We start from the raw sequence: 27545 nt of genomic DNA on the forward strand, positions 1-27545 counted from the left end.
ATAAATGATGATAATGTAGAGTACATAGCTACTATTTTATACCCGACTGACTGTGCGCGATTCAGAGTAGGGTAATGTGTTTGTTTTTATATGCTAGATTATTCACTAAAACTATACATATATAATAACTGTATGACAATAGTATTGTCGAGAAAATGACCATAGATTAAAAAAAAAATAGTGAGCATTTGATTGGTCTATTACTCCATACACTGAAAAAGTAAACATATACAATGTTTATGATACCAGAATATATAGTAGGTAAGTCGAATAATCCTACAGATTATAATTGACAAACAATTGTTGTCTATTACACACAAAAATACTTTAAATTAAAATCATTCACCATAGACAATATTGTCATATAAAAAAATATATTTGAAGTCGATTGCAAATCATAAATACTATGATACTTGGTATAGTATACATAATATAATACTTATGTTTAAACACCTCAAAGGTAACGAAAAAATCCTAATAATAAAAAATCATATTGATAAACTATAACTAAAGGATATGCTTAGTTATCGAGAATTATTAGCCGAAAACGAAAAAGGAAATATTTGTAGTTTAACAGTACAGACTTCCTATTCCCACATGCTGCCAAAAGCGTTGCAAATGAATATTTGCAAATTATATAACGCATGTATTTTATAAGTTAGACTGAATCAGTCTAACTTAAAAAATACATGCGTTATATAATTTCAATTTAAAAAAATTATTTAATGTAATGATTAAAAAAAGGCGAATTTATTTAATCTTTGTTTATATTAATCAGGTATCATTATAATAATATACAATTAACATAATGCTACATATCCCGTAAAAATACAATTAAAGAATTTATAAGGAGAGAAAATTTTAAATGTATAAACATTTTCGGCTAACAATAAGCGATATCCACATATAACATTTAGACAAAATATGTCGCGTATATTCGACAATTTCAAACATATCTTGTCTTATGTAAAAATCAGTCTAATACGTAACTCGGTATCCAATATATGGCATTTACAAATAGTCAGACATCAGAGAAATAATCGAAAACTTTACGAATAAATCTGAAATATATATACTAGCTGTTGCTGTATATATATGCAATTTAGCAACTGTACTGCATTTTAATAAGTCGTAGAACAGAAATTCATTTTCATTCACCCTGTATAATATAAAATGGTGGTAATATACAGCTATTAATGTACATAAATATAATTCCTACTATTTTAATTAATAAAAAATATAAGGTACTATTACCAATATTAAGATATAGTTTTTAAATTAACATTACATATCACCAGTTTAAATGGATGGAATGTGTACTTTCTTATGTATATACTGCTATAGATATATATGTATATATATATTTAAGATGCACTTATTGAGCGCCGTTTTATGTGTAAATTCATATATAAAAAAAATCGGCGTTACAGCTTACGGCATTGTAAGTCTTTTCGGCAAGTATTATATTTAATAAGCTAAGTATTAAAAAACTTTAATGTTTATAGCCCAAAAATTAAAATTTTTGAGTTAATATTAACTAGTGATATATTTATCAATACATACGAAAACCATGCGCTTCAATGGACATAATTTCACAAACCAACAAATATTAGTTTGACTATTAAACATACATAATAAAAATAAGAATATCTAACCTTCATAGAGGTCTTAACATCCTCCGATGTCTATAGAAAAGCTTAGCAAGTCCTAAAGATCCACAGGTTAAAAACAAAGACTTAGGAAAAAGAAAATAATTTATATACTTACTTTTTCTTTGTCTGCTGCCAAATTTTCAAATCGTAATGTGTGCCGTAACAAAAAAATGGTTGACAATCACTGGCTTAGCAAAACCCGAAGATCACAGCTAAATTTTCATTGGTTTAGATGAAAGTAAATAATTTTTAACTTCTTTTTCGTGTATCAAATTTTTAAATCGTTAAACCGCAAGCGAAAAAAAAGTTTCACAATTAGGCTTAGTAGGTCTACAAGATTCTTGATATCGTTAAGTGTGCTGCACCAAAGGCTGAGAATCAATGGCTTAGCCTGTCCTGAGTCCTGAAGACAACAGGTTAAAAATATAGATTTAAACGGTAGTCTGTGGCACGCCCCGCACGATTTGCGTGCGACTGCGGGCGCGTGGCAGAGGCTCTGGTGCTCGAGACACTGTGGACTCCTTCAAAGACAGTGCAGAATCTGTGGACGCTCGCGATGTCGGTCTTGGTTGCAGAATAGACGGCTGGCTCGCCTGTAACACATTTATTTAACTTATTATATAATAACTAACTGGCCCGCGTAACATCATATGCATCGCACTTACTTGTTGTGTATTTACTATATTTCTCCCAATTCACATATCTGTTTAAATTATGGCCTATGTGTTAATCTAATGTATAAACTATATTACTGTAAAGTTTCGTCAGAACTGAACGGATCTGTAATTTTTCATGAAACTTTCAGGTTCATAATATTAGTAAGATGTGCCAAAGAAAAAAAAAAGAAAATAGAAGCATGCCAGGACTAAAAGTATCCAATCGAATCAGAAATAAAACTATAAGAAAGAGAACAAAATTAATAGAGATTTATTGAACAGAGTCAACCTTGCATGTTACTCTGGTAAATAAATGTTTGTTACACATTAACAAGTAAGTGGCATGCGAAAATCAACATATAAGCCGCTACGCACTCAATCATTTTTCAATCAGATAATATTGTCAGCACTAAGAATTTTTATAAGACATTTGATTCTATTTTCTGGGAGATTGGGGACAGATTCTCTTTGTTATAAAATCTTATGCAATTCCCATAAAACGAATTACTAACTTTCGTCGAACGGCACTTCGTTACAACCAGTTTGTTATTACGTAAGCTTTTATTAGTGTAATATAACATATTAATTTTCGGTAAATTATATCCATCTAAAACTGTCAAATTATTACATGACTACCCTGTGGACCAATCGCCTGTTTGCCATTTACGTAACATAAAAAAATACTAACCGCTTTACTGATTGTCTGTGGTGTAATCGGCCGCTTGATGGGCAGGTCTCTATACTCGTAGATGTTGTCTCTGGACGGCATTGTATTCTCTATGCCCGTGTCGTCGCCGCCCCGTAACGTGTAGATATCATCGTTGTAGTATCTATCTGTTTCTCTATACGATACAAAAACTATGATTAGGTTTTATTGCTACCGTTTCTTACTTCTTCTAAAACAAACATATGATATACACATAGTACAATAGCATGACAATCCAAAATATCTTTATTCAATTAAACATTTATTATAAGACACTTCCTTTTCGACGGCCTGTTTGATCTAGCGTGTAGCAGTGTTTTACTTCCGATGGTCTCGGGTTCAGTATAATTCTTTGCATTGTTCTGGGTGTTTTCTATGTATATTATATGTGTATTTACAATAAAAATATCTAAGTACATCTATCAGTTGTCTAGTACCCAAAGGACAAGCTCTGCTTATCTTGAGACTAGATGGTGTTGTGTGAATTTTTTGAGAAATAATATTAATTTATTTTACTGGACTTAAAAAATATATAATTAGTATAAACTGTGGAAAACAGATTAATGCGAGAGAATATTATTATTATTATCTTTTTAATTTATTGTTTTTTTAGATTTCAATTTCAATTTCTTAATGCACCGCCTACATGAATGTCTGTTTGCCCAATGGTTGACTGGGAGAAAATGCCTCAAGGTGTTAAGTCCGCCATGTGTACCTGTTATTTATGTATTTGTGCATTAAAGTTTTAATAAATAAATAAATATTAGCCTCCAAGTATCTTACTTTGTATGATGTTTCAAGCATTTTCCTTTGGAATGGGAATGCATAAGCGGTACTGGCTTCACATGATAACGTGATACCGTAGTGTTCATGTATATGGACGACGGTTACCAATTACCATCAGCTGGACCGTCTGCATGTGTTCCATTATTTATATTGTTAACAGGGTCTTAACACGAATAATGTTATAATAAACTAGCTGTATTGGCGACTTACAGTCTCCGCGTGGATTTAAGTTTATTATTCTAAAATAAAAGTAGCCTACATCAGCTACCTGCCAATAAAAGTCCCGTCAAAATCAGTTCAGCCATTTCAGAGATTAGCCAGAACAAACAGACAGACAAAAATTTACAAAAATGTTTTCTTTGGTGTACGTACAGTATTTATATTCATATGCATGTAGTAAAAAACGGTTATTTCAATATTACAAACAGACACTCCAATTTTATTTATATGTATGGATATAGTTATTTATCTCTTTCGACGTTTCGACTAGGTTGCATTAACCGTGGTTACGAGGTCACATAAAATTCTTCGTGTTAACACTCGGTTAACAATATAAATATGATAGTTTAAAATTAACTATTGCATTCCACTATAATTAATAAAAACCAACATATGCTACTACATATAAAAAATGGCAATCCACTTAAAAGATAAAACTTAAAATATAACAAAAGCGTACACAAACTAAAAAGAAAATGCAACTAAAGAAACGTATCTAGAAGCGTTTACGAACGAACGATCCCACAAACAATCGCTAAATTAACCGAAGCAATGTATATAATAATCCGTTAGTTGCACATACATTGCTGGTATCATTTTCCATTTCGGTGGTGCAGCCCTGTGGTAGAAAGAATTTTATCAATATTTAGAAGATAAGCTGTGCTCGTGGTTTCGACCGTATGAAATTTATAGCCTAAATATTACTCTTATACACAACATATATGACCAATAGGTCTATGCATCCCCTTCGATCGCCCCACTCCCCTGTCCATTACGACGGCCTGGACCGAGGTTCGAATCCCTAGCGGTGCTCTCAGTCTAAAGTCGTTTCTGTTAGGCGGGAGTTAGCCTTCAGCAGCTCCATAAGTCCTTCCGCAGGAGTGTCATCTGCACTCGCCCCCTATCGTCCGGTGAAGCTGTAAAGGCCAGATGCGGCCAACAGCATTAGAGTAGTCCGAAAAAAAAAGGTGCATATACCTTTTTTTTGGTCGGAGTGCCCAAAATTCTTAATAAATACAATACTCTGATGTATATGCTATATTACTGTAAAGTTTCATTAAAATCTGTTCACTAGTTTTTGCGTGAAAGAGTAACAAACATCCATTCATCTCTATACATACTCAAAACTTTCGCGTTTATAATATTAGTAAGGTAATAACAACATATTATCTCGGATAGAGTAGGCAGAGAAATTATCAATCAGTCAAGGAAAATCCCAGTGAACCCTTTTAGGTTTTTTTGATCCAATGTGATAGGGAACGGTTTACGCTGCCGGAGCACGGAGTGGAGCAGTCAGGTCTGGTAGGCCATCGTGACAAATTCACCAGGAATCACTAGTATCCAGGGGGAAAAGCGTGGGGGCAACCTGACATGATATACTTCTACCAAATCGGTCATCAGTCCACATTACTAGTAATGTGGTGTGGTGTGATGACCGATCCGAAACCCACTTAGTTGATTTTTTTTGTTGACTAAAATTTTTATTTTGTGTTGACTAGTTTTTAACTCACTAAAATTTGGGTTATAAATGACAGTAATAATAATTGCATTATCCTGTTAGTTTATTTTGTTAGTTAAGCTTGTTATTATTAGTAGAATACCAGCGCTGCGTCAGTTAGCTGTTAACCAGAAATTAAATATGTATTTGTAATTGTTGTATGTATTACTATGTATATGAGTGTGTGTGTATGTATATATACATATATAATATATATGCATATATATACATATCTTAATGTTTAGTTTATATAAATATGTGTATGCTCTGGTTGTCAATGTTTTTATTTTCTCTCTTTGTTTATTTGTACAGCAGGATAGTATTACCTCTTGGCATTCCTCCACAGCATGCAGCAGACCACCAGCAGTACTATGAGGACCAGGCAGGCGCTGCTCACCGTCCAGAATGCTATTTGCAGCGGCTGCTTCGGCTCCCACCAGTACTAGAAATATATTTTATTTATTTATTACTCTTTATTGCAACTTTAAAAATTACAAAAAAAAAAACAAAATATATAGTATGATCTCTTCCAGATAACTTTTGGGTAGAGAAGAAAAGATAGAATGTGGTGGTGGAAATACATATACATTATAAACACGTCTATGTGTTTGTAATGTATATGTATGACATACATTATACATAATATATAATAATCTATCTATTTATATATAAATGAATTGCTGTTCGTTAGTTTCAAAATTCGAGAACGCCTGAACCGATTTAGCTAATTTTAGTCTTGATATATTCGTGGAACTCCAGGGAAGGTTTAAACGGTGATAAAATATGAAGAAATTGCATAGAGAATAATAACATTTAATTTTATGTTCCTATACAAACTGTCAAGCAGGGTGCGTTCAGAAATTTATTACGTAACTAAACTTGAAAACTCCTTTGATTCTGAGGCGAAACAGAGTTCGCGGTATCAACTAGTATAATATAAAATTAAGAAATATTTATACTGACCTATATGGCTGTAGGGAATAAAAATAAGTGTAACATTTACCTCAGTTATAGGTGGGTAAGTGGGCACTAGACGTCCGATCACAGTTGGCAGGTACATGGTCCAGAACGCGAGCTCCGTCTGCCGGTAGTTGAGTTGTATCGTCGAGTTGTAGGTCGTATTTAGGTTCAAATACCGAAGTTGTCCCGCTTTCGCCATTTCGAAATGGACCCCGAGGATGCGTGATCTTGACGGGTTACTGAAACATACAGTTATTATAGGAGAGTCTACAATGGACGCTAAAATTATGTCACTGCTCTTAGTTGAAGTAATCAGAGGCATATAATTACGTTACGTACGACGTTATGGTTGATATAAACATGTATTATATATATATATCTTATATATAAAATTCTCGTGTCACAGTTTTCGTTCCCATACTCCTCTGAGACGGCTTGACCGATTCTCATGAAAATTTGTGAGCGTATTGAGTAGGTCTGAGAATCGGCCAACATTTATTTTTCATCCCCCTAAATGTTAGGGGTAGTCCACCCCTAATTTTTTTTTTTTATTTTAAGGTAAAACAACGTTTGCCGGGACAGCTACTATTATTTTAAATTGTTGACAATGGAATTGGTGCATCCGCCTGCACTAACGCTATATGAAGGATGATAAGAAGAACATGAGGTCAAGTCAGTTAGCCCATCAAGTTATATTTAGGAATTAGGTTAAGTTTAGGTTAACCTCCACGTGGTTCCTCATGGAAACTATCGTAATCATTTTATCATTATCTACTTGTGTTTTTGTTCAATTTTCAATTGATGAGTATAAAATACTAAAATTTAAGAAACACTTACCCAAACCTTGCGAAGTCAGAATACGCCTTCATAAAGAAATGGCTCATGTTCCGGTCGTTGGGCAGCCACTGTTGTCTGTCGATTCTCTGCTTCACGGGGAAGAACTCCTGGTCCATGAAGGGGGCGCCCGTGAGGAAGTACCGTTCGTTATCGTGCGCGTACAGCCGCCACTCCGGCCACTTGTACGCCTCCACCGTCGTGTTCAGTACGTACATGTAGACGGGCACGTTCTGTTCTAGTAGTGACTTCACCATTTTGTCGGTGGGTGCTCGGTACAGGAAGTCGGAGAGTAACTGCGAATGGTTTTATTTTATAATTTATTACAAGATCCGGTTTGGCGTAGATAGGTAGAAAGATAGAAGGTACGGACACCTTCTACGTTGTTGCAATGCCGACCACATTTATTCACATTTATTTACTCAATGGATTATAGTCTCTTTTGAAACTCGGAGACTAAATTCACAGGTGTAAATTACAAATTATGAAATAAAGTTACCTTTAGCTGCAGGGCATAGCTTACCTGTGATTCCGATTTATTGAATCGACATATGCATAGTTTATAAAATTTATGTACGTACACTACTGTTTCCATTAATGTCTTTGTATTAAACAACACAAAAATTATTGTTTGTGGTTTCGTTTCTTTCTCTCAAATAGCTAAATATTAAAAAATATGGTACAGTTTAGTTAAAAAAATATCGTGTTGGAATATGTCGCAGTCAGACTTTAAAGCTTCAGCAAACGATAGCGGGCGAGTGCAGTGGCACTCGTAACCCGCTAAAGGACTTATGGAGCGGGTAAAGGCCAACTCTTGCCTGACGTATGCGACTTCAGTCTGAGGGCAATGCTAAGGATTCGAACCTCGGCTCAGTCAGTCCTAATATCGATCCCGTTTGATTTAGACGAGCGATCGATCGGAGGAGAGAAAAGAGCGTAATACTCACATGTATGTACTGGTCCCTGATGGCGCTGATATTGTGTGGCTCTGGATGGTACGTGTACATATACCGGATGGCTTCGTAAACGCCGCGCGGGTTCAACGTGTAGTTGTACCGGAGTACTAATTCGGCTACTTTCTGGTTGAACCAGCCTTCGTTGATTTCGTATCTAGGTGCTAAAGATTGATTGTTATCTGCAAACACAGGCAAGAAAAGTTAAGAAGGGATCCTTACTAATATTGTCCTAGTTTATGCTTGATTACATTGTAACTGCTATTTAGTTTAATTTAATTATTTATTGCGTTGTGTGAGAAAGTAAAAATGAGAAAACGGGTAGGGTATGTAACAAAAATGAATCTAAAAATATACATATTAACATATATATAATAACAACATACTAATACCCAATAGTGCACATGCGGGGGGAAAGGGGATTGTTAGTAATGTAGAGTAATTACCCCATTGCTAGCAATGTACCATGTTAGGTTGACCTCCACGCGGTTTCCCCTGGAAACCATCGTGATAATTTCTTAGTGAATTTGTTACGATGGGCTAACTGACCTGACCTCATGCTCATCTTATCCTCCACTGGTGGCCCGCCAGCGTAATCCGTTAGTGCAGTCGGGTCCATTTCATTATCATATACAAAAAAAAAAATAGTGCACATGCATACATTTGGAAATAATGAAGGAATAGTTAGTTAAAAGGACAATAAGAAATTAAAGGAAGAATACTGTTTATAAGGTTAAAATTCGCTTACAAATATAATAGGCAGCCTCTTGAGTGGTCACCCCCGTCATATACTGCAAAGCGGGGTTGAACTGTCTCCGCTGGATGAGATCTTCCGCAGTTAAATCGAGGAAGTGCCAGTCTCGTTCCCTCCATCCCTCGTACCACTCATCGCCCGGGAATGTGAAATTGTTCTCGAGCACCGGACCCCATGGTATGAAGCCGACTTGTGGCTGCAAAACATATTGTTAGTTACTTTTGTGGTTTTATTAGCAACATTTTTTGCTAATTTAGCAACTTATTTGATATTTTGGCAACTTCAGAAATTTTTTGGCCTAATTGATTAAGTTGATTAAGTGCAGTAAGTAACTGCATATTAAGCTCACTATACTGTTTTATTTGGGTGGCAAAAAAAAGTGAGACTGTTCATTTTGCTTCAGGAAACTTCATATTGTTTATATAATAATATTGACCCATTTCACATATATCTTAAGGACTAACATATACATAAAATAAAAATAAATCCATAATATTGCCTTTGTGGTTACGACACTTAATATGGTAATCTACCACGGTAGCGCTGATAGACTCCCTTCGGCCAGTTGTCTTCTTAGTTTAGCAACATTTTTGCTTTTTAAACAATTTTAGACACTTCTTAACCTAATTGACAATGCAGTAAGCACTACATACTTACTGCACTGTCTTTTATTTGCTTGGCGGCAAAAAAAAGACAACTTGCTAAAAATGGTATTGTATTCGGTCACCACGATGGTAGTTAGTTCACTGCATATCAGTTAAGACCCAACTCTCAAAGGTATTATTTATTCCTTATTTCATTTCTTTCTTTCTATATAAAAAGACAATACGATCCGATTTGCTACGTCACATAGATGATATTATATGATAGTATTCGCATAAAGCGGTTCGAGTAGTAAATTTTAATATGCACTGCCAAAGAGAAATAGAAATTACTTCCAGCTTTCATGTTCCTGGAGAAATACAACCTCGGAGTGTATTGTGAATAGATGTTGATGTGAGGAACGCTACGTCCTAGGTCAGGCTATCATTTCCCATCGGATGAGGTAAGGCCAAGGGGAAACCCACTTATAATAAAAAAATAAGATGCTATATTTTTTTAAAAACAAATATTACCTGAAACTCTGCATTGCCGAGGTCATAAAAGCTCCTACTCTGACGGAGGCAGTTGACCAGTTTCCACGAGGAGTCTATAGGGCAGCCGAGTAACCGTCCGAAGACTAGTGAAGTGTTTTGTACACGAAATTTGTCCTCTATTAACGCCCAGTCAGCCATCGCCGAGCCACTCTGATGGGATAAAATAGTATTATCTTATTAATATTATAAACGTGAAAGTTTGTGAGCATGAATGGGTGGAAGTTTGTTATTCTTCAAGCAAAAACTACTGAACGGATTTTTATGAAACTTTACAGTAATACAGCTTATACATTAGAATAATACACAGGCTTTAATTTAAAAGGATATTATGTAAAGTGTGCGAATTACAATGATAAATAATGCAGACGAAGTTGTGCGTGTCAACTAGTCTGATATATTTTTTTATGGATGATAATGGAAGGGTGCACTCGCCTGCGCAAACGCTGGCAGAGCATCAGTAGAGGATGGTAGGTTTTATTTCCTCTTCTTTGTTAAAATCCATTCATATTTATTTGTGTAGAGGAGTAATACTCCAAACTTTCCAAAAAATCCATACTCACAAACTTTCGCATTTATAATACTACAGTTATAAGATGATTAATCATTACACTATAGTAATATTCCACTCACTTGAGCAATAACCCTAGTCACAATATCCCTGGTTTTCGGCGCGACAGCCAGCAGCCCCGCTGATGCTGCACCAGCTCCAGCACCGAAGAGTGTAATCGAAGACGGATCGCCATTGAACGGGGCGATATTATCGTACACCCATCGGAGGGCCATAGCTTGGTCGAGGAGCCCATAGTTTCCTGGCGAATTCTCATCACCCGTTGACAGAAAACCTATGAATGAACAGAGAAATTTACTTTTTTGATGGACTAAGGAGATTAGCCTGCATACCCAGTAATTACTGTAATTTTTTTATGGATGCTAATGGAATGGTGCACCCGACTGCGCTAACGGTTTATCTTGGCGGGGCACTAGTGGATGATAAGATGAGTATGAGGTCAGGTCAGTTAGCCCATCATGGTAAATGGTAAATACACCATGAGTTTATCACGATGGTTTCCAGAGGGAACCTCGTGGAGGGCAATCTAACACAAAACAAAATCTATTTACAAAACATATTTTTATTAGGTTTTATATTTTTATTAGGTTTCATTTTTAGAACGCATGTTCTTAATTAATCTATCTAGGGGGCAGTTTACCTACCCTCTTTACTCTGTATATTTTTATAAATTTTATTATAAAAACTGGCAATCATCTGAACGCATCAATAAAAAATATATGGACACTAAACAACTAAAAGGTAAATAACAGTCTTACCTAGGGCTCCGAGCCTGTAGTTTATTGAGACCACCACCACATTGTAGAAGGCTGCGAGCATGTGCCCCGGGAACAGGTTCGAGGCCCCGGACATGAATTGACCGCCGTGGATGTAGACCATCACGGGGTACTTCTGGGCGGTGGAGCCGGCCTCCGCCTGGATTAAAAAAATTATAATGTTAGGATATCATTCATCATCACTTCAGGTTACATTTATCCACTGTTGGATGTAGGATTTTCCTAAGGATTTAGTGCGTAGCGATTTCTATGTTGATTGTCGCATGCCTCCACATGGTATGATAATGTATTAGTATTTTTAGTTGTGACGTGGTCTGTTATGAGTTAGTCATGCTCACTTAAATGTCCGGAAAGGCGGTGGTATCGAGACAGATCATTGGATCATCCCTAAAATATGGTTCACTATGATAGAAACCGCGATCAACGGAAGTGAGACGTACTGAAAATACATAAAAATCGGTTGTATAATGCCCTTCCGATCGATCCCCCGTCCAATTGAAACGGGGATCGAAATTACTACGGCCGTGGTTCGAATCCCTAGCGGTGCCCTCATACTAAAGTCGCATCCGTCAGGCGGGAGTTCGCCTTCAGCCGCTCTATAAGTCCTTCCGCAGGTTTCGAGTGCCATCTGCACTCTCCCCCTATCGGCGAAGCTGTAAAGGCCAGCTATGACCAACAGTATTAGAGTAGTCCGAAAAAAAAATAAAAAATAAATATACCACTAAATTTTCTTACTTGTATGTAGCTCCTAAAGGAATGAACCAATAATGATGCGTTGTGATTTTATAAATGTTAATTTGATTAAAATAAAACTTTATTATAGAGTGATAAAGTTTATTAATACATGTCATGCATGGAAAAGCTATCGTTATGTAAATCACGTATGTATAGAGGCCATCACAATTAGGTCCGGCCATAAATATATAAAATAGTTGGAGAGCCTCGCTCGGCTGTTCTCCCAAGGGTGTTGGCGCCAGTTTACCAGATAATGACTGGAATAACAAATTGCAGGCCTTGTTAGTTGAATTATATAAACGTTTTATTGTATTAAATAACACGTGTTAATGTTTTATAGTAACAAGTTCCTTCAGAGTAGCTCCTATTGTAGAAATAGTGAGAGGAAATGGCTTGCGTTGATATGGATATATGCAAAGACGCGAAGTGGCCTATGTGGTTAAAAGTATACTTAAAATACCAAAATCGACCAGGAGTAGAGACAGGCCATCCGCTACTTAGTAGAAGAACATTTAGAAATAGATGGATCAGGACAATCTTAGTATTCAGGCCCAGGAGTTCTCAGGTCGGGTCTCACGCTCCGTAAACTGGGAACATGGGTTTTTTTATGGATGATAATGGAATGGTGCACCCGCCTGCGCTAACGGTTTACGCTAGCGGGGTACCAGTGGAGTATGATAAGATGAGCATGAGATCAGGTTAGTTAGCCCATCATGACATATTCATCAAAAATTTATCATGATGGTCTCCAGGGAGAACCGCGTGGAGGTCAACCTGACCATGGTACATTGCTAGCAATGGAGTCAACAGTCCTCATTACTAACAATCTCCTTCCCCCGGGAACATGGGTTGGACAAAGAAGAATATACTATAATAACACACGACATTTCGCTGGATATATTTTAATCCAAAGTATTTAATTTACGTGAAGCTGTAAGGATTTTAGGAGCTAGTGCCAAAAATGGATATACCACAAACTTTATAAAAGAAGGATGATTCGAACTCAATTCTAAACTTCATAAATTCCCTTCACAATCTGGACACAACTGGACTATTTTAATGTACACACGTGAAAAACATTATAAAATCCCATATTCCTATATTCGAAAAAATTAAACATGTAAGAGCTCACTGTACCATGGGAAATATATATACCTAATGACCATGCAATGAAAACAAATATTACGAACTATTAAACGAAAAAGCGAAAAATGGCCATGTGATTAATTTATATGCGGTCGAAGTGGGAGCGAGAGGTAATAAAGGTAACCAGTGAAATTTCTCTACGATCTTCTAAAAAGATCTTGGCCTGTCAAGTACTGAAGTGGGTTCTGTACTAGAACGTGTATCTAAAGCAGCATTAGTGGGCCAGACTTGGCTGGGCAGGGAGAGAAACACGGGCGGTGTAGGTGGATGACTTACGTTGGCACAGAGGCCATTTAAACCTACACCCGGGAACTGCCCTGACTGACAATTTGCCACCGACAAGGCCGCTTCCTGACATTTTGAGCAATGAGCTCACTTATCCCCATTTTTGCGATCCTTCCCCCCATATTTTTTAATGGATAATAATGGAATCGAACACCCTCGGCGGTTTATTCGATTGGCATGAAACAAATTCAAATATACATATTTATATTTTACATATTATACACATATACATGTATATATAGTAATGTACAATAAATACATATTGTTCAGTACATATATATATATAAATTTAATGAAGAACGCAAACAATATATATAAAGTACAGACAGAGTAATACGATGTAAATAAAAAAAAAATGCTGGCAGGGCATCAGAGGATGTAAAATGAGCATAGAAATAGAAATAATCTTTATTCAAATAAACTTTAACTTATTTTGACAAATACATTTTCTAATTCTACCACTCATTCGGAACGCAGACTCATTACAAAAAGACCGAGAAAGAAACTTGCGTGTTGCTCTTTAAAATAAATGTTCTGAGAGGTAAGTTATCCCAAAGTAGTAAATACACTATTCAACATATTTAATCATCTGTAATCGGGTCGAGTAGGTAATAATAGTTACAATTAAACTTGCAATCTCAATCAAGCAATGATTGCACAGGTCACTAGCCTGCAACGATTCATTAGTCAGCGTCATAATGGGTTTAATTGGCGGAATTCGTCATAGGCCGCTTGCATTTTGGCTAAAATGACATTTGTTGCTCAGATACTAAAGTCAAAAGTCAAATATGTTTTCTATATTCGACCTTATGGGGTTATCTATAGAATCTACATTGTGCACTGGCGAAGCTTCAATGGGAACGTGCTGGCCGGTGTAGCAACTATGTTATCGAGTAATTGGTGCGGGTTGATTGAGGTCTCGTTAATTATTAACAAAGACAAAGCCTGGTTGTTATTCAGATGGTTAAATATTCAAAATAGATGGAATATGTAGTACTTATAATGGTAAAACTGTTATTATATATTATACATACAGCTGAGGAATGAATTTAGAATTAAAGTCAATAATTTTTTTTTATATTAATTTTAAAGTTCTAAGGAATCTCAATATTCACAGACTATTAAAAGTATTATTCTACTTTTACTATTATATAAACTATAGGCTACTTATAATTTAGAAATTTTATTTATTTTAACAAAAAAAAAGAAAAGTCTATGCAAATGATGTCGCGGGTCACAGCTAGTAATTAATAAAAATAATGGTAAATATCCCGTTTATATAATGTGAGGTTTTAAACAACCATGAAAAACAGTTTAAAATCGAGTACTCATAATGAGTACTCGAATTTAAATTGTTTTTAAAAAAAAAATTCAAATCGAGTAATCATTATATGATTAAGCGAATCAAAAACTTTCGGAAAAAGGGGTCCTTTTACGAAAATTACGCGGACGAACGGTAATTTAAGACATTTCACACATTTATAGCTACTAGCTGTCCCGGCAAACATTGTTTTGCGTTAAAATAAAGAAAAAAAAATTTAGGGGTGGACTACCCCTAACATTTAGGGGGATGAAAAATAGATGTTGGCCGATTCTCAGAGCTACTCAATACGCTCACAAAATTTCATGAGAATCGGTCAAGCCGTTTCGGAGGAGTATGGGAACGAAAACTGTGACACGAGAATTTTATATATAAGATATAGATGAGTATAGAAAACTATTTTTTCATATTTATGCGAAATTAAAAAAAAACTATACATTACCAGAATAAAAAAAACCAAAAAATACCAAAACCATATATTTGACAGCCACACGTATACGTAGAAGACGTATACGTGTGGGTGTCAAATATATGGTAGTGTATGTGTATTTTTTTTTATTCTGGTAATGTATAGTTTTTTTTCGTTGTTCCTTGACAATAGAACCGTATAATGTTCAAACTTACGAGTTTCCACGAACGTGCGATATTAATATATACAGTAAAATATAATATTGGTCTATAATTTAAATATGATAAAGAAAGAATGGTATGGCCATACAATATATATACATATATATATGTACGTTTCTTCTTTTTATATACTCTGTTCTTTTGAAATTTATACTGTGTTGTAATATGTGTGTGTATCTATTGATGTAAATAATGTAAATATCTATCTATCTATAACTTACATTGGGCGAGAATATGTTCAAGTATAGACAATCCTCATCCATGTCCCGGACGCCCTTTGTGGCCCCTGTATAGCGCACGGGCTGGGGACATGCCGGGCCATAGTCCACCGCTTGTATTAACTGCCAACCGGGGTGCTGCCGTGGGGGCTAGAACAAAGATTATCATATTAGTATGACATATATCAGCTATGGCACAGAGGTCAATCGTAGAAGCCAACTCGGATGGGCAGCGTTCGGGAAACTCTGATATATCTTTCGTCCAAATTACCCCAGTATCTCAAGACGAAGATTTACGACTAATGTGTGTTCTCAGTGATGACTTACGACAGAGAGAAGTGGTCGCTAACTATTGGCTTCATGGATAAGCTCAGAGTCACGTAAAGAGCAATGGAGAGTGCTATGGTTGGAGTTTATCTGCGTGAATGAATCAGAAATGAGAAGATCCGCGAACCAGAGTGACCGACATAGCCCGAAGAATTGCGAAACTGAAGTGGTCGTTTGATCGTCGTGGGGATGCCTTTGTTCAGCAGTGGACGTATAGTGTTCTTCTGTACCCTTCTAGTGGATGAAGATTGGGGTCTCGGGGTGAGCCCCTTTGCCCCGGCATCGACTCCGGGGGCAATAATACCCGGGTAATTCTGTTAATAACCTCTTGGGGCGGGTTTCTAAAACTAACTTAAATTCTAAAATCTAACCTAGAGTTTCAATATATTTATATATATAATATATACATATATATGTTTAAATTAACTTATTCTAACTTAAGAGGCAATACCATACTTGGAGGTGCGGTTTTTTTTTATTACAACTATTCATTTATTGGTATATATTATAAAATCTCTATTACAGTATCAAAAACAGTAGACCTATGTGGTCAGGTGGTCATGCTTTGCTGCATGTCATTGACACACTAACATGTTTTTTTTTACTACACAAAATAATATATTCTTTCTTCTCACTTATAAAACACAGGATGTTGCGAGGCAACCTTTTTGATACTGTTTTACATCGGATGGTCACGGGTACGATTCCTCGCACGGTACTTTTTTATGTAATTTAATATGTGTATTTAGTAGAACAGAGTCTTTATTGTTTTTTTATAACGTGGCATTAAAAATACATACAATCCTAAATTTCACCCTCCTACCATCAACATTTTTTAATAGCGATTTTAATTTATATTGCAAAATGTTTGTCATAAAACCATGAGGTTTATATTCATACATGACCAGTTATCATGATTACAATATTGTTAGATTATTGCTTGTAGGACATAAACATACCTTGAATCTTCCTTCTAACACAGGAGGCCGTGCATAAGGTATCCCAAGAAATACTGATACTTCGCCCTGTATCCTCTCCACTGCTGATAACCATGGTCGATAACCAGAATCTGGGTCAGGATTATCATATAAATATACCTGTTAGGAAAATAAAAGTAAAATAAATTACGAAATCTTAATAAAATAGATTAGAAAATATATTCTATATTCATTGCGGCTAAGGAAATTCATTCACTGGTGAAGTGATGTAGTTATTAAATTCAATGGGTGCAATGGGACTGGCATGTTTTTTTAGTTTCTGCAATAGTCTCTAAATTTCAAATAAATGAAAAAACTAATTCTTTATTCAAATAGGTAAACTTAAATTTTAGCACTGTATAGTCATACTTATTTTTTTTAAAGACGAAGAAGTAAAAAACATGTTTTTTACTCTTTTAAATAAAAAACACCATTTATAGATCACCCTATTTCTTATAGAAGGTAATGAATACAAATAAACTTAAATTTCAGCTCTTCTGAATATTCCATTTCCTTGAGCATCATTTTGTATTATGTCTAATCAATTACTGCAAATACTTACTTTAAATCCCTGCACTTGACCAAAATTTGTAGTAACAAATATATTTTTGTTCAACAACCGTGAGTCCCTCCGCTCTCTACCCTGGAGGTCCTCTCTCCATCCTCCCAACACTCCTGGGAATAGTGCGTCGGGATTGTTTGGATCTCGATTCTGAAACAAACACAATTTATTGAGAATATAATAGAAATAATATTATAAATGCGAAAGTTTGTGAGTATGGTTGGATGCTTGTTTTCGTTATTTATGTTTTGTTTGAACTATGACTGATTATTATGTTTGAACTCTTTCACGCAAAAACTACTGAACGAATTTTGATGAAACCTTACAGTAATATAGCTTATACATCAGAATAACATATAGGCTATAAATTTCACGCAGATGAAAATGCGGGCACCGCTAGTAAATAAATACTTACAGCAAAGTCCTAATTGCTATGCATATAGTGTATACATATTGTGATTAGTACAATATATATTTATTTAAAACAACCTATATTGAAAAGAGCAGCAAATTTCTTGTTCATTCTTCTTGTGACGAGTCTCCTTTTTATTTTTACTTGGAGAATATCCCTCATGGAGACCCGCCGGCCCCGGGGGAAATGACAAGTCTCCTGTCCTAACCTTAACCTAACCCTATTGCTAGCAATGTACCATGTCTGGTCGACTTCCATGCGGTTCCCATGCCCCCTAGAAACCATCATTATATCTTCTATGAATTTGCCATGATGTGCTAACCGACCTGACCTCATGCTCATATAATCATACTCCACTAGTGCCGCACCAATGTAGACCGTTAGCGCAGGCACCATTCCATTATCAACATTTAAAAAAACAATAAGTAGGCTTCTGAAAAGTGCCTATATAATTTGAATAAAGATAATTTCTAATTCTTTATACATTACGTCACCAACAGGAAGTAACTAATTAAATAAACACTAATTATAAAAGATAATTAATTTAATTAAATCTAGTGTGCTGTACTAATATCATAACGAGAAATGCTCTGGTGTATTGTATGACTGTATTTATTAAATACTTGATTGATTTTGAAAAGACTTTCAGGCTTTGAAAGGTCTGAAATATACTTACCTTTCAAAACAACCATTCTAAAGTCATATAAGCTACAATGTAATTGAGCATATGTATATGCTATAATAATTTATATATAAAATTCACAAATATATGAGTTCCTAGTCGAAGCTAGGGAGGGCCACAAGTTTTTAATATATTTTAATGCAACAAGATATATAAAATTATATAACAAAATTATTATCTTTCTGTCTGCTTATAAAAATGTGTAATGTAACTCTTAAGGGATGTGGACTAAAAAAGCGTTGTAAGGGATTGATAGGGCAGAAGAAAGATTTTATGGAAGTGTCATCATTTTTTTAAAGCTAAAATGTCCTACATGAATAAATGATTTTTGAATTTGAATTTAAAGCTAGAAGCTTATGTCTTAGGCTGTTGATTAAATATAAATGGACATTCACAAACTTTTTCTTTAGTCTTTTTGGGTTTAATTTTTAAATATTTTTCTTTATTTAGTAAATGTCACTATTCCACACCGACAAAGTTGCAGATACAGCTAGTATTACATACTTCTTGCACTTGGGTAGATTTATAAGGTTTTTATATAAGACTGGTATAATATGTGATGGCTTATAGAGCATTGTGCATATTTCAAATGTTATTGGAACATACAGTGTACTATTAATGCTCTACCATTCTCCAGAATTAAGGTGTAGTACAGTCAAGTCAAAATTACAGGCCACAGACTGCATCCAATATAATTAAATAAATAAAATGTTATTATAATACACCAAAGCACATGTACACATTCTAAATTTAAAATATGGCCCTCTGTAAAATTGAGTTTGACATCTCTGTTATACCATCACATACTGTAATTTTACTATTATATATTACTTTTAAGATCAGAACACATATTGCAAGCAAGCAACTAACGATAGAGTTAGGTTAGACAAACGTTACTGTGTATTCTCTATATCTATACATATAACCTTCCAGTAACATGTTGGTCAGATTTAAAAAGAACTATACCAGTAATTGCTATATACCCCGTTCCATTAATATGTATAACACAAAGTTTGTTGAATTGGATCTGTTTGTTGCACCTTAGTTACATACAGAAAGAAACTTTTCAAAATACTAAAGTAACCCCTTTTTATTTTTATTTTTCTTAATATAATGTTTGTACTGTAATATTCTTATTTCTTTTTTCTTATTCATTTTCTTTGTATTTGTATTGTTTTGTTTTTATTTTAGTCCACTAGGCTCACTAAAAATAAAATTAAGTAAAAAATTTTCGGCACTCAATGTCTATTGTAAAAATTACTTTTATTTGTATAGTTATATGTTTTTATAACAAATGTTTATTGCCAAAATGAAGAGAAAAAAAATATAAATAAAATTGGAGTGTTTGTAATATTGAAATAACTGTTTTTTACTACATGCAGATGAATATAAATACATACACCAAAATAACATTCTTTTCCAATTTTTGTCTGTTTATTCCGGCTAATCTCTGAAATGGCTGGACCCATTTTGATGGGACTTTTTTTGGCAGGTAGCTGATGTAATAAAGAGTAACTTTAAAGTTAAATTCCTTCTTTCACAGACAAAGTTGCAGGAACAGCTAGTTTCTATCATTAAGACTACTTTATACACTATATAGCTCCACCGACAAGAGCGTCGCTCTTAAATTATGAATGAAATAAGCACCATATACTTACAATATTATACTTAAACTGTTCATCCAAAGGGTTTGTTTCTAATGGATTGTAAGGAAAGCCTCCTGGCTGATTTATATTAGGGTTGTAAGGGTTGTACCGCGTCGGATTCACCCCGTATCTCCTATTATTGTACACATATGTCCTATAACCACTATCCCCCGGGCTAGGAATATCAGTCACGCGGGATACCTGTTCTCCAGAGTTGTAAAATTCGTTGTTTATCTCACCATTATAAAGGTCTTTATTTGACTGACTTTGAACACTTGCGCACAGTAAAACTGTTAAAAAACTGTTCCTCAACATTTTCACATCACAATAGACTTCCCAGTTTCTTACTGAAGCGATTAATACTAATGAATCATAGGCTTACACTCATATGGTGTTTGTCTTTCTTACGACATTATTGTAATAAATTTCACCATTCTCATGACTTAAAATATGATTATCAATATTAAAAGAATGTTTCTGTTGTTTAAGAAATACTACACTCATTTATTTACTATAAATTTCATGTAATTTATTGTGTTAACAATACTACACTGTATCAACGGTATGAATTGTAACAATGAACTACATTTTTTATCTGTAGAGCCTTATTCCTTATCTTGTACATTATCGCGGTATTTGGAAGGGTTTATCTATTAAAATCAATGAATTATCAGTAAAATAAACGGTTCGGCAACGCCCTCGTAGATATAACAGTTTTGTTTACCATTTTAATTGCCTTTCATTCATTTCATTCTGATAACCTGTTAATCTGTAGCGTCAATCTAACTTCAGTTTGTCAGTATTATAGTCAACCATAAAATGAATGACAATTGAAATTGGCAATAGTGATTACTTGCTCAATGGTTGATACAGACAGTATCAACAGAACTCAGAACAAAAAAAAGCATAATTTTGACTACAAAATAATTTAACTTTGGAACGATATTGAAGACAACGGTTGTATGGGCTTTAGAGCTTGTACTCTTTGCCTTTCCTACAAGCATAAAGGAAACAAAAAAATTGAGAATCTTACGAAAATATATGTATGTTGCTAAAAAATTACATACTAAAACCAGTTTTTTTATTCTATTAAATATTAAAGGTTTATTCCTGAGAATATGCCACCCCAATCGGTGCAATACGTAATATTTAAATTATGATACATTTCTTTCTTCAATGCCAACTGTGAATATATTAATAGTTTTGATGGCCTATTCAGTTAATGGGTTATTGAGAATATTATTGCAGAGACCGATGCCGTTTCGAATAGAATGTATCAATTCGCATCTTTTGGTCCCGTTCCGTACACGTTCCATAATATATTATAGACATCTACAACTTTTCTACGTACCGTACAATTTGGAGTTAGGTATAGATTTTCTCATTAAAAATTCAATATTTTTTAAAGCAGGTATTTACTATTTAAAACATGTTAAAGTGGAAATGTTGTTTTAACTAACAAATAAAAACAGACAGGTTTTCATAACTATATCTACGTATGTTATGATGTTCTTACTTATTCAATTATAACTACTTATATTTTAATAAATCGCTAACTTATTTTCATTGGGGTGAGTAATTGTGATAATGTTTCTAACGGAATTTATTAATTATTTAATGACGTCATGAAAATAATCATGTACTAAAATAATTAAAGCTCTAAAAACGTTTTTATTATTCTTTTGAACTATTATATTCATAAATCCGCTGCTTGGGTTCTTGTGTTAGATTCTACTTACATATTTCGATCGACCCATCATGTAACATGCTTGATGATATGAACGCAGCCAACAACAAATATGGCGGGAATATAAATACAAAATGGTACATGTTGAAAATTGGAACAATTTTAGTCCCTGATAGGGCTTTTTGTCGCGGTACGAGTCACGACACAGAGTACTGAAATCAGGACAGTCTGCAATCCTATTTACTATGACAAGCAACATGATGAGTTATGCACGTTATGTTGTTCCTGTTACGGGTTAAGGTTGCTACTTACCATCAGATGGACCTATAGCTTGTCTGCCATTTTAAAAAACCCATATAGATGTTCATTTTTAGAGTATTAGTTAGAATACCTACTCGGGTAGGTCCAGGTCCTTACTTAATCTATGAACTAGCCAGAAACTAACCTTCTTACACGCGAATTTGTAAATACCTACCTTTTTTCTTTTTAATGACTTGGCACGTGGGTGTATTTGCCAAACTCAAAGTTAATATCTACTTTATTTACCACTTCACATGCACACATTTCACTGAGTCAGTGTGTATCCCCCGTAATTAATACTCACTTACAGAGAACCTTGCCACTGAATAAATTAATTTGTTTACTTTTTCCAAAGGCAATTGAAATGTATTCAGATTTCAGTTACCGAACGAGCTTTTGTTGTCGTATAAAACACAACGTTTGTCTATTTTGCTTCGTTATTTGCTTGACCCAATTAACTTTATTTGCATTTCCATTACAAAGGGTTACAACAAGCGCGGGCGTACACGCCGGCAGTTACAAGAATATTATGACAACAATTACAAAATTAAAATGTGTTACTAGATCACCTAAAAATTTGTATTATGATTTTGAGAGTTTTAAAGAATTGCCAATTTGTACGGTCGTACAGTTTCCGTGTTCAATTAACTAAGTGCATGTCATTCCCGCCTAAAGTCCAGTCGGCGGCCATTAGTTTCGAAAGCGCAAGAAACAAGCCCATACAGCTATACGCGACCTCACCGCTGCTCCATCTCTTTAATTACTCCCGAGCGATTAACATTATGGATTGCTTGGGTCAGAATACCTTCTACAGATTTAGTAACACACCGCTGAGGGAAAATAAATAATTTGTATTACACATGCAGCATCCTTTTGGTATATAATTTACTACCGAATTACTGCTTTTCAATTATTGACTGTATGATATAAATTGGTTTATAAACAACATTTTTATAATTAAGACTCTATCTAGCCTTCAACATAAACTTTTCTTTGTAACTGGCAAAAAAGTTGAGAGCACATCTGGTGGTAAATATCAATTCTTGGCTATAAACATGAGCATCAGACATATGACGTCAACATAACTCAACATATAACACCCTAAGAATAAAAACATACCTTACCTTACCGACCACAACATACAAAGCAGTAACTTTGTTGCTTGTTTAAATGGTATCTACGCAAACGGATTTGTGCAAAGCCTAGCTCTGTTAAATCCGTTCTTTGAAGAATGTATTCCAACCTTGTGATGGAAAAAGAATTGCAAAAGAAGATTAAGGCATCAGAGCATACGCGTCGGTGCTAGGGAAAGAGCACTTTGTATACAGTGCTAGACTATCTGGTTATCATAATCAATTAATATCAAAAATCATTTATTCATGTAGGATATTTTAGCCACATATGAACGTAATTTTTAATTATTGATTATATTTTCTTCCCTACCGTCCAGTTCAGTATACAGATTGAGAAGAACTGGCAAAAAATACAACTGAACTTCTTTTTTTTTTTAATTGTTCGAAGTGTATGTATGTGTATATGTATCAATATATGAACCAAATTTGACAGGTTTGTGTGATAGAGTTTTTGAGTTATGAGGGGGTATATGTAAATATACACACGGTGCTGTGTGCCGCGTGTCTAGATATATGTATATGAGTGTGTGTGCATATGTATATATATATGTAAAATGCACCTTTGTCAAATGTGTAAATGTAATAATGGTTGTCAATAAATGTTTTTCTTTCTTTCTTTTTTCTTTTTTTTATTGTTTTGAAAGACAGTTTATTTACCTTGTGTACTTATATAGGGTATCTATGTCTAAAATGAAAATCCTGTGTATAAACAATTATTGCCATGCACGCTCGTCATTTAAGCAATCGTTTAGTGAGTAATATATCGTTTATGAGTAATAGGCTTTGCTGAGTAAATATGATTTAAGAAATATTTTGAATTTACTTAATGGTAATTCTAGTATATCCTTTGGTATCTTATTTTAAATTTTTATACCTATTCCCATAAAAGAACCGCTGACTTTTTATTAACCGATACTTAGAAACAGCAAGTATGTCGTGGTAATAACATGCTAAAACTCATTGAGTTTGGAAGAGCCACAAAGTTCGTATAAAACTTTATGAAATCTAGGCCAGGTGTCTTACATTTTGCAACCAATTCTAACTATTAAAATATGTCCAGCTGTAACATGGGGTGGGGGTGAAATGACCGTAAATGGTGTGGCGTAATTTATAGATGGATGGCTCTTTATGTAGAAACCAGTGCCTAGAATGGAACAATAATGGATTGTTAAGACGATAGCTTATGAATAACATCTGTAGGTAGCTGAATTATTAGAGCTTGTAAGCATGCTAGCATTACGTAAGTGAATCTGCAGATTGGTATGCATGCTATGCGGGGCAGGACGACAATTTGAAATTGAAGGCATGCTTCAGACAGATTGGAATCGAACATTGTTTGGGTGAATTTAGCATTAGCCACAGATATGCAACAATTAGAGTTGCCTGCGTCAATATTTTTTTTAATTGATCATGGAATGGCGCACCCGATTGCGTTATCGATTTATGCTGGCGGAGCTCCAGTGGAGGATGATGAGATGAGCATAAGGTCAGGTCAGTTAGCCCATCGTGGTGAATTCACCAGGAACTTATAACAATGGTTTCTGGAGGGAACAACATGGAGGTTAACCTGACATGGTACATGGCTAGCGACGGGTTCATTAACTCCCATTACTAACAATCTCATTCCCCCAATATTAATTATAATTATAATATTACAATAATTGGAAATATAACTTTGTAAAGAACATATTATAGGCATATTAACAAACAATCAAAAAACTGCACCCGATCAATAGTATTAGGGATGAACGGGTGCTGTTTGTAAGGACTTAGAAGCATGTAAGATTGTTGTAGATGAAGAAATATTAAGAAAAAATGAGGTACATTGAAGAAGTTGCTATTTCAAAGCAACAGGCGTATCAGATTTGCTAATACGCCTGTTGCTTTGAAATAGCAACTTCTGGCATTTACTTGTTTCCGTGTTCAATAAGGCTTGCCGGATCATCGTTTGCCATTGCAATCCATTGCAATTGCAATAAACATAATTTGTGCTAATACAAATATTGTATTTTTTAGCATCCTTGAATCCTCTATTCACGTCTATTTATCTGTCTCGACTCTGAAATGTCAGAATACATTAATATTTGATTGTCAGAGATCTTCAAATATAGTCAGACACTCAGAACAATAAGTTAGACATCCAAAAGTCTTTGTCGGTGCGATCTCAGAATATTAATATATTTCTAAGGGTGTGATATTTTACTAACGTAGATACTAATACAGTTAAGAGGTAAAGGAGAGAGAGAGCGATACAAAGACAAGTAAAGAAAAGTCAGAGAACAAAGAAAATACACAAATACAGACAATAGCTGCTTTTACACGTACGCTCTTTCACGCAGAAAAGAATGTTCATGTACATGAAGACAAAGAGAACGAGAAACATCAATCGTGCATGGTTTAGCGCCTTTTTGTAATAATTAATTAATATTGCAAAATGGCGGGAATCCAATTATGGAGCAAAGACATAATTATAGAGTTATTAATAATTTATAAATCTTAAAAGCATCTTTGAAAATAAAAGCTGTGGACTAAAAAATATAAAGTTAAAAGTGAAATGACATGACACAAACGCGCTATTACGCGCAAAATAGTCAGAGTGAACACAAAAAATAGCCAAATGTGATGCAATTTATGATATAATAGTTATAAGTTATATACAGTTATAAGTTACAATTATTTCAAAGACGTAAACCTAAATTAAAAAACTAAGCGTAAATGTTCTGATATATTTGGAATTCCGGTAACGACACCATAATCACTCGCGATTGGCTTTCTCGCGTAAAATCGCGCGCGATTCCGGGCGAAAGAACGTATCGTGTAAAGGCAGCAAATATGTAGACATATAATTCTATCGAAATTGGTCAGATTGAGTGAGCTGCAGAAAAGCAAATGAAATAATATTAGTCAATGGGCAAGATTTCCCAGGGGAAGATCTCTAATTTTCCGCTGTAATCTTAAGGGATATGTGGGTGCAATTTTGCTAAGATAAACGGTAAGATAAATTAAGTATACCTTTTTATTGCTATAGATTCACAAGTCAACAGAGGTTCACTTCTGACATTGATTTGAAAACTGTCGGACCTATGTTGCGAAAATTGGCGATGAGATGTATTCTACACTGTGTACATGCGTATAATACAGGTTTAGAAAGACTTTGTATAAATAATATTAATATCTTAGGACAATTCACACAGTCCATTTAGTCCCAAGCTAAGTAGATCTTTTGTTATGGTTACTACACAACTTATAGAAATACTAAATACATTTGATATGGATGTATTTACGAAAAAATACAAAACATTCAAAACGATACAAACAAACTCATTAATACAAATGTTTGTAACGAGTTTATTTATCGAACCCTCGACCATTGGATGTGAGGCCGTGTGCTAAACTGGTACACAGACCACAAAGTCGTATGCGAGCTTGAAAGAAGATTCTCTTTAACTTGATTGGGTTGGAGGATAAATACATGTGTGTATTTTTTGACTTAGTATAAGCCTGTGTAATTAATGTTATTTAGAATTTTGTTATTAGGTACATTGGTAAGAAAATGTAGCAAATTTTTTTTATTTAAATTCATGTTAAATTTATAATGTCACCTCTAAAAATAGACGTCGGTGTTCCAATTCAGCGAATACGCCCGTATTGTCTCATTTCATCAATACAACTGTGATTTGCTTGTGATAAAATCTCTCTGCCAGCGCACAACCGATCATCACCATAGAAGCTCTATAATTGTCATCTGCTATTAATAGGTGTATTTTTAAAGACGTAGAAGGACGTGGTTCTAAAGTCCTTTAATTTATTGCGTTTCTTCCTAATATATAAAAATCAACAGCTTGTTGTTTTTTTTTATAGAATATTATTATTGTAAACATGTACAACATTATTTGAAAAGAACTCACAAGAAGCTCAGCTAGTATTCGAGCTGAGCTTCTTATCTCCGCAAAAATTAAAAAACATTCCGAACTGATGGTAGATTT

The 27545-nt window shown here is 34.5% G+C and overlaps 1 protein-coding gene across 1 annotated transcript; it reads right to left on the reverse strand.

The window, feature by feature from the left end:
* Positions 1-2057: 2057 nt before the first annotated feature.
* On the reverse strand, positions 2058-21154 carry LOC131845808 (cholinesterase). Its single transcript, XM_059194931.1, has 14 exons — positions 20452-21154; positions 17700-17849; positions 17120-17257; positions 15837-15983; positions 11481-11637; positions 10785-10996; positions 10134-10304; positions 9013-9214; positions 8259-8446; positions 7315-7607; positions 6521-6716; positions 5844-5959; positions 2997-3150; positions 2058-2245 (listed from the first exon to the last, which is right to left on the reverse strand). The coding sequence occupies exons 1-14, from the start codon at positions 20752-20754 to the stop codon at positions 2084-2086; spliced, it is 2589 nt and encodes an 862-aa protein (XP_059050914.1). The 5' UTR covers positions 20755-21154; the 3' UTR covers positions 2058-2083.
* Between the last annotated feature and the right edge of the window lie 6391 nt (positions 21155-27545).

Source organism: Achroia grisella, unplaced genomic scaffold (genome assembly GCF_030625045.1).
Source record: "Achroia grisella isolate CSIRO2021 unplaced genomic scaffold, CSIRO_AGI_Agris_v1 utg487, whole genome shotgun sequence".
NCBI lineage: Eukaryota > Metazoa > Arthropoda > Insecta > Lepidoptera > Pyralidae > Achroia > Achroia grisella.

Bases quoted from the DNA above. Each gene is read 5' to 3' on its own strand.
- LOC131845808 (XM_059194931.1), bottom strand. From the start codon at position 20,754: ATGTTGAGGAACAGTTTTTTAACAGTTTTACTGTGCGCAAGTGTTCAA. The intron at 15,984-17,119 runs GTATGTTTATGT...TCTTTGTTCTAG, and splicing joins TGTTAGAAGGAAGATTCAAG to CCCCCACGGCAGCACCCCGG. The intron at 10,997-11,480 runs GTAAGACTGTTA...GTTCATTCATAG, and splicing joins CTACAGGCTCGGAGCCCTAG to GTTTTCTGTCAACGGGTGAT.